The 8,019-nt window shown below is 50.8% G+C and overlaps 3 protein-coding genes and 1 non-coding gene across 4 annotated transcripts; 2 read left to right on the top strand and 2 right to left on the bottom strand.

The window, feature by feature from the left end:
- Positions 1-256: 256 nt before the first annotated feature.
- Positions 257-866, bottom strand: ASPACDRAFT_48381 (uncharacterized protein; the record flags this gene model as incomplete). The annotated part of the gene is made up of 2 exons (XM_020202118.1): positions 257-638; positions 667-866. The coding sequence occupies 2 exons, from the start codon at positions 864-866 to the stop codon at positions 257-259; spliced, it is 582 nt and encodes a 193-aa protein (XP_020051273.1).
- A 1,874-nt stretch (positions 867-2,740) lies between these two features.
- On the top strand, positions 2,741-4,258 carry ASPACDRAFT_37080 (uncharacterized protein; the record flags this gene model as incomplete). The annotated part of the gene is made up of 5 exons (XM_020200269.1): positions 2,741-2,863; positions 2,922-2,936; positions 3,002-3,403; positions 3,472-3,837; positions 3,914-4,258. 5 exons carry the CDS (start codon positions 2,741-2,743, stop codon positions 4,256-4,258), a joined length of 1,251 nt encoding a protein of 416 aa, XP_020051272.1.
- Positions 4,259-4,296: 38 nt separating this feature from the next.
- On the bottom strand, positions 4,297-5,118 carry ASPACDRAFT_1883820 (sugar O-acetyltransferase). Its single transcript, XM_020198348.1, has 3 exons — positions 5,011-5,118; positions 4,715-4,951; positions 4,297-4,654 (listed from the first exon to the last, which is right to left on the bottom strand). Exons 1-3 carry the CDS (start codon positions 5,112-5,114, stop codon positions 4,342-4,344), a joined length of 654 nt encoding a protein of 217 aa, XP_020051271.1. The 5' UTR covers positions 5,115-5,118; the 3' UTR covers positions 4,297-4,341.
- A 1,001-nt stretch (positions 5,119-6,119) lies between these two features.
- On the top strand, positions 6,120-6,193 carry ASPACDRAFT_t316. The gene has a single exon. It is a non-coding gene; the product is annotated as a tRNA-Val (tRNA).
- The last annotated feature ends 1,826 nt before the right edge of the window (positions 6,194-8,019 follow it).

Genomic DNA, 8,019 nt, shown 5'->3' with positions numbered 1-8,019 from the left:
TGCCAAGGTTACGAAAGTGGTTGCGTGATGCCCGTGGTTCGGGTCAATAGGCTTTCCTTAGGATCGATCGAAAGACATGAGTAGGGAACAAATTAGAAGTGGGACAAACCTTCGTACAGCCTCATCCTTAGGATCGATGCTCAATTCTTTGCAATCGAACCATTGGAGTTTCAATAGGGGCTTCACATCCTCCAAGCCCAGATCGCCGGTTCCCCACGCGGCCACTTGCTCGTCCACCCTTGCTTTTAACAACCTCTCAGTCCTCGTCGGAGATATTACGATAAACGGCGAAGTCAATGGTCTGCGCTCCCGTATCTGCTGGCAAACCGGACATTGTCTCCACGCAAACTCGGAGGGCCCTCTGAATCCACGGCGCTGGAGGCAGCTCCGTCAGCGGGGGCGACAACGACCCGCGCAGTTCCACGCGAAGTTGGTCCTCCGCCACCGTAACTGTTGACATCAATCTCCGGAGGCGGAGAAGTGAGTTCGAAAGCTTGTTCCCTTCACTTTCCTTGCCGGTTGACGAGGTCTGCAACTCGGGCACCGCCTGGGCCCGTGCAGTCAGCACTTCGTGGAGCCGCCGTGGATACGCCTCCGCCGACTCATTGAGTCGCGGATGATGCAAACCCGCGACTATGCTGGTGGGGGACTTAATACCCCTTGTACCCATCTAAGGGCATCCAGAAGCCGGCGTCCGCTAGAGACCTGATGTCCGCGAGGAGACGCCACCGCACGTAGAACCTCGCCAGCCGGATCTCGAGGTCCGTCTGATCGCCAGCCAGCGTGTCGGATAATTCATCATTCAGCATCCGCTGCTTCAACCTCGCCAGGTGGGCTAGCACCCATGCGTGCGCGGTGCGGGTCATCACCTCATACACGGTTTTAAGCTAGTCAAATAGCTAGAAACCTGTGAGAAAGCAATGAAACGGCCTCCTACCCCACGCTAACTTGCAATCTTACTTAGCCAGCCGCCCGCTGCGGGGCCAACCACACCAGTACGTACGATCCTCAAACCACCTGAAGCACCATAATCACTATAGAGCCAACCCTACAAACCAACTACTCACCCCTATGTATTTGTTGTCTTCTAAACCTCATCTTCAACGGCTTCCACCGTCACCCCCGGAATTAACGGCTGACACCCTGGCGAAACACAGCTGAAAACAACTCGATATCAAACAATATACCCCGCCATTGCCAACTCCTGAACACGCATCGAGTCCCGATTGCGCGATCTGCACAGGCTATTCCATACAGAGTATCTGCAATTCCTCCCCAGCAAGGGCGTCGATAGAACTGACCGGCCGTAGGCGGGGATCCATCCTTGCGGGAAAGAGTAGGGGGATTAGGTTTGTAGGATGTTTAGAATTTTGGCTTGGGAGGTAGGTTTGTTCGTTAAACATCTGAAGCAGTACTGGGAGGCGGTGGGAGGGGTGATAAGAAGGGGAAGGCGGAGGAGATGTCGACGACCGGGTTGGGAATTCGCTTTAGTATACAGAGGGAAATTTGTGGGGGTGTTAGTAGGAATTCTGAGGTTATTATTAATAGAGATAGGAGGATACATGAGTATGAGGTTGGAATTGAATTTCGCGAAGCTGTTGGGTATTCATTCCATTCTATCTTCGTATTCGTACGTCTTGACTAAGTGAGCAACTGTTGTTACTTGGAGAGTTTGTTTTGTTGGCTCCAAGTGGTTTCTATCTTCGCTTGTATCGCTAGTTGAATTGTTGAGCTTTCTAGCTGATCCTTTTAGACAGATGCCTGAATACACTATATATTAGGCTGAGTTGGGATTCAGAGTCATTCTCAGCTCACCTAGGCTAAGTTGAGCCTTCTGAGTGCGCAGGAATAGTAGCGCCTAAAAGAACAGAGGTGTCTTAGAGTCGATATACCGAAAAGCAGGTATATTCAGGTTAGCGAACTACCCTTCAGCAAAACGAAGCTTCAAAATTGCCGGAGAAGCTCGCGGAGTCTGCCTTGATAGTGACACTGAGGGAACTCAGCCATTCAGGAACCTGGGAGTTCGTTGTTCGAACTGGGTTCACATATCCTGCATCTCTTGTGAGCTTAGTGGGTCATACCTAGTGACCCCAGTTACTTCTTGTAAAGCCCTACGTCATTTCAAGGCGTCAACAAAAGTGGATATGGACTGGGAGATCCACAAGCGGGCTTTATCACGGTTTTTAGGGCAAGAGAACTGCAATTTCTGAACCAGCTGCTATTGTGATTGGCCAGATAAAGAATCGTTGATAAGCGCGGCTCTTGGTTAGTTGAGAAAGGTATAGCGCTGATCCATACCCACGGCCTGGCTCTTTCACTAAGTCTTCATAGTCATAGTGCTTTGCTTTTATCAACTTCTCGGCTTGTCGAGCGTTTGGCGCGGTTGTCGCAAAATTCGTCCGATCTGAAGGTTTTTAGCCAGACAAGTACACGTTGATGTCGGAGTGAGACTGTGACCGAGATCCGATCGCATCTTTGAGGATATAATTGTACACAATGCCAAAGTATCGTAGACGATCGTCTCGTCATGTTCTCGTATGAAATTTCCCACACAGATTTGTTCTACTGATATACAAAATCCGTTTGGGAGGAACACAGTGTCTACTCGCCTAATCGTGTAGAACGTTCTCAGATGGACAACGCAGTCGAACTTCAACCTTGGCCCACCGCGCAACCGCCGGATACGTCCGACGGGACCTGCAGGCAACGCAACAGGGATGGGTTACCAGGGGTGTGCGCTATGCAGGACGAAGGCGCAACACCTGCATTGGAAAAATGGAATGCATCATCCCGCAATATCACGCGGGTTGTTGCGGTGTGCTGGTCCTTTCTCATTGTCGGCATGAGCGACGGCGCCGTGGGTGTAAGTACTGTACACTTCATCGGAACTGATTATCCTGTGGTTACTAATCGATATTAAGGCATTAATTCCCTATGTAAGCTTTCTTTTATGGGTCACATATGTATTCCTTCAAACTTGCTGAAACACGAGGTCACCCAGTTGAAAACATACTATCGCCTCTCCGAGACAATCGTATCTTTGATCTTCCTGTCTCCGGTGGTCGGATACGTGCTCGCCGCCCTTGCGAGCCACAACCTACACACTCGGTTTGGGCAGAGGGGCACCGCGTTTCTCGCCCCGGTATGTCATATTGCTTCGTACGTGGTCAACTGCCTGCACCCCCCCTTCCCCGTGGTCGTCGTCGCCTTCATCTTTACCGGGGTCGGAAACGGACTGGAGGAATCGGCGTGGAATGCCTGGCTAGGCAATATGGCGAAGGCCAACGAGTTGCTGGGTATATTGCATGGGGTGTACGGAGCTGGGGCCTTGATGGGCCCGCTCATTGCGACCTCGTTGATCACGAAGGCTCACTTCTTGTGGTGGGAATATTACTATATCATGGTGCGAGTCGCCTTCAATACGCAGTCTCCTTATTACTGCCTCGATGCATTTGACTGAATCTGGCTCAGATCGGATTGGCCGCGACCGAGTTCGCTGCCTGCATGGCAGCTTTCTGGGGGGCTGATGGCTCCCAATTCCGGGCCGCCACTTTCCAATCGAGAGAATCCGACACCAACACGCGAACCGACCTCAGAATAGCACTCAGTCGGCGGCCCTACGCGCGAATCACCTGGCTCTGTGCCATCTTCCTCCTCGGATATGTCGGGATCGAAGTCTCCCTGGGTGGCTGGATTGTGACCTTCATGGCGCAGGTTCGGCACGGAAGCGCCTTCGCCAGTGGACTGACGGCGACAGGCTTCTGGCTGGGGATCACGCTGGGGCGACTGCTGCTTGGATTCATCACCCCGAGAATCGGAGAGGCACTGGCCATCATGGTCTGTGTGACCCGTCCTTCTTTCCCGCAAGCGCGGATCTGGAAATGACGACCCGGGTTCTAATGGCTACGTGTAGATCTATGTCAGTTTGACCATCGTCTTCTGTCTGGTGTTCTGGCTGGTGCCCAATTTCTATGCCTCCGCCGTCGCGGTGGCCGTCCAGGGCTTCTTCCTGGGACCATTGTTCCCGGCCGCGGTGGTGACATTGACCCGAGTCCTCCCGCGGAAATTGCATCTCATCGGGATTGGCTTTGCGGCTGCAGTGGGCAGCGGGGGAGCAGCGATTTTGCCCTTTGTGTTTGGGGTGGTGGCTCAGTCGGCCGGGGTTCAGGTCCTTGAGCCCTTCATTCTGGTTCTCTCGGTGGCGATTCTTTTGCTGTGGATTGGACTGCCGGGGATCTTCAAGAAGCATCGCGAATGATGGGGAATCTAGAGGAGAGGAGGACATCTGGTACAAGGGTTGATATGAAGTGTCATTGGTATTGCATCTCTGTAGGTCGTGATTCAATGATCAGTAGTCTCCACCTGCTTGATGACTCGAGCCGGAGAGCACACGGCCACACTGAACGGGGGAATATCCTTCGTGACAACCGACCCAGCACCGATCGTGCATCCTTTCCCAATGGTTATGCCCGGTAGCATCATGACCCCAGCGCCAATCCAGCAGTCATCCCCAATCCGGACCTCTCTGGCAAATTCCACCCCGTTCCGGCGGGACTGCACGCTGGTCTCGTGGGTGGCACCTATGATATTGACGTTCGGTCCGAAAGCCACGCGATCCCCAATCACGACCAACGAGCAATCCAGGATAGTAAGACTAGACGAGACAATTTAGAGCTACAATAATCAGCGCAGACACGGACAGGGACCGACACACTTGAAATTGGAGTAAAACCCGCCCCCGATAACAATATTGCATCCGTAATCCACCTGCAGTGGGGGCTCGACAAAGGCGCCCTTTCCCACAGCACCGAAGATCTGTCGCAGCAACTGCTCGCGCTGTTCAGTGAGCGCCTCGCATGTGATCTGGTCCGAGATGGGGGCATTGTATTTCGACATCAGCTGGCGGGCACGGAAGCGACTCGCCATCAGCTCGGGGGCCAGTGGATCGTACCTAGAGACCAAGTTCAGTTGAACGGCAGATGCGTAGCCTGTGGTTCGTGCCATACTCACAGCATTCCGGACACCATTCGCTCATACTGCTCGCACCAGGGAACATGTGCTAATGACCTAGCTGTGGCGATTGCTGTAGGATTCTTTTCACACGATGCTGGCATTGTACTGTAGGTTCTTAGAGGGTGGATACTACTGGGAAGAGGGAAATCGATAATCTCGCAGTCTGTGGTTCGTGAGTTGGTGCAAGTGGATGATCAGATCTGGATTGAAGACGATTGTTTGGTTTGGTGAGAGGATTGTAGCATCCCTCATACCTAGTTATATCCTTGGCCAGTATTCGGACAGCAGGAAAACCTCCCTAGGAAGTAAGTACTATGGGCTCGGGAAGTTCCATCGGCTACGTCACCCAAACCCTGAAACGGGTGATAATTGGTCTGATAAGGGCTTTACGATAAGCGCGGCTGTAAGTTGTATGAAAAGGGAATAGACTCGTTTCAAGTTGTTTCTTCTAATGTGGTCTCTAGTCAATCAATTTTGACTGGTAGGCTGCTGATTTCTGTTTCCTTACGGTAGAGATAATGAAGCCATCCAAAGACTACCCTAGAGAGAGTCACGCCTCAGCTTTACTCCCCGCCCATTTTTCTAATCAGTATTATGATTCTATACATCCTACTAATACTGCCTCTAAGCCTACGACCACATTGTCACGTTGTTTGATATTCATCACAAGACAGTTTCAATGCTTGTTCATATATTATGACCATTGCCAGCTCTCACCAATTTAACAGCAAAATATCTAACACCACCAATCACAGCGTCAAAAGTGGCTGGAATCGCGTAACAACGGGCAACAACGGGCAACAACGGGCTGTGTTCCGAGCTTGCTTCGACCAGCCGATGCAGGGATGACGCACGATGATTCTGCGCGATTGCCGGATCCTGATGGAGAACAAGCCGACCATGCTAGAGTTGAAGCAACCCGCGAAGACAAATCTCAGACAGAACCCCAAGATGTGGCACTGATAGTCACTGTGGAGAAAAGAAAAAAAAATACTATCTGCGATGGATGATGAGGGTTAGTTAATGAGATCGTAATTAGGTAATGGGATGAATAGATATGTGGCAACTTTCAAGAGACCTCAAGCTCTGTGTGTTGGTTATCAATTGGCCGGATGGTGTAGTTGGTTATCACGTATCGTTAACACCGATAAGGTCCTGGGATCGAGCCCCAGTCTGGTCATTTGTTTTTGCTCTTTTTTGGGTTATGCTTTGTTAAATCTTGAGCCAAATACCATCAAATCAGGACGAATTGGTTTACTCTCATTACCACAGGCCTCGGGTCGAGGAAAACGTGGACAGCTAGTAGGAATTTCACATGCATAGAAAGCCGTAGCCACCCAGGGCAGCCGGGGGCGACCCGGGATGAGCGTCGCGGAGAGCACTGTAGTATTTGTGACAAGGCTCAAGTCAATCAATATATATAGGTATCGTAGTTCAACCAGGGCTATGACATGCTTCGAGTGACAAGATCAAATTCTGAAACTACTTGGCAGGCTTGGAGCATCTAGTAGTCGAGAAGTTTGGATGGAATTTTTATCCTGCGAGAAACTGCCAGACCCTGTCTTTTCTTCTTTTTTTTCTTTTTTTTTCTTTGTTTTTCTTTCCTCGTGGGCGGAGGAAGAGGGCTCCAAACGACGCGCTTGAGAAATCCAAAGATTGTGATTCACAAAAGTCTGCCGAAGGTCTAATGACTGCCATCGATGCGGGATATGGCAGGCCATTCCCAGTGGAGACCAGATTGGACCATATGCGCATCGGGCCAGTTTCTAAGCACAAGCAATCGAAGGCGACCGTAGCCTTAATCCTGCGAATGGTTGTGAGTACATCTGACTTTTAATATCAGCAAATCGACTATATATTCATGCAAATCTTGAGTTTCACTCTTATGCATGAGCATAACGCAAGACAGCAGCCAATCAGACAAACGGTTTGCTCGAGTCAGCCAGCCACGGTAATAGAGGCCAGAACTACGGAGTAGCGAGCGGTACGATACATGCATTAGTATCTCGGAGGATTGGTTGTTGACGTGGCGCGACTCAGATCAGGCAGAATTGGATCTTAAATGAAAAGGCGTCCAATAGGATGACGCGTCATTAGCGCCCGCAACCCTACAGACATGCAACAACTGATAGCTTGGGAGATTTGGCGGGGATATATAAGCAATCTTCGAAGCTTCCCGTCTCCCTCTGACGATCTGTAGTGTCTGAGCGATTTGTTACACGCAACGAGGGTCAAGCTCGACTTTGAGAGAATGGTGGATCCGAGTGAAGTTGACGACATGGCAGAGGCTTTGAGAGCGTGTGAGCAAGACATGAATTTCCAATACTCGCAAGTTGCTGTAGCGTTTGGGGACAGCTATACTGACAGTTCAGTAGTGGCTGAGCGGGAGTGCTTGAGAGCGGCCCTAAGAGAAGGAAGCCGCCTCGCCTCTGGAGGCTTTGTAGAAAAGTACGGCAGCATTGCAGCTCAAGGAACATGTCACTGGATCTACCTCACCAATGAATTCCGCAACTGGATCCGGCAGAGACAAAGCGTACTGTGCATTACGGGGTCATTTGGGTCCGGTAAGTCATGCCTACTCGCCTCGATGGCGATGAATCCCTGGAGGTTACAGTCAGAAGTGAATCCGCAGCCGCAGCCTCTCATCATCAAACTCTTCTATGATTCTCTTCAGATCCCAGATCTATTTCAGATGCTGCAGGCTTTACTGGTTCAGACAACTCCAGAAGAGGGCTTGACGCACTTAATTCACACGAATCGTGCGGGCCAACTGGACATGAGTGTCGAGGACTTGCAGGATGCTTTCATCCAGTCCCTAATCTATGCGGGTCAGGAGAAGTCGATATTTATGTTTTTCGATGATCTAACCACCCTTGAGCTTGATGTCAGTAGGGGCTTGGTTTTATTTCTCGGTCGATTGGTAGACCACGCTTGTTCCACCGACATTGCGTTGCATATTTGCTACTCCAAATGGGATTATCCTATTTTGGATACGGTAATCGCGAC

This window comes from Aspergillus aculeatus (genome assembly GCF_001890905.1).
Source record: "Aspergillus aculeatus ATCC 16872 unplaced genomic scaffold ASPACscaffold_23, whole genome shotgun sequence".
NCBI lineage: Eukaryota > Fungi > Ascomycota > Eurotiomycetes > Eurotiales > Aspergillaceae > Aspergillus > Aspergillus aculeatus.
Note: the sequence above shows the minus strand (reverse complement) of the source record. Positions and strands in the feature narration are given on the sequence as shown.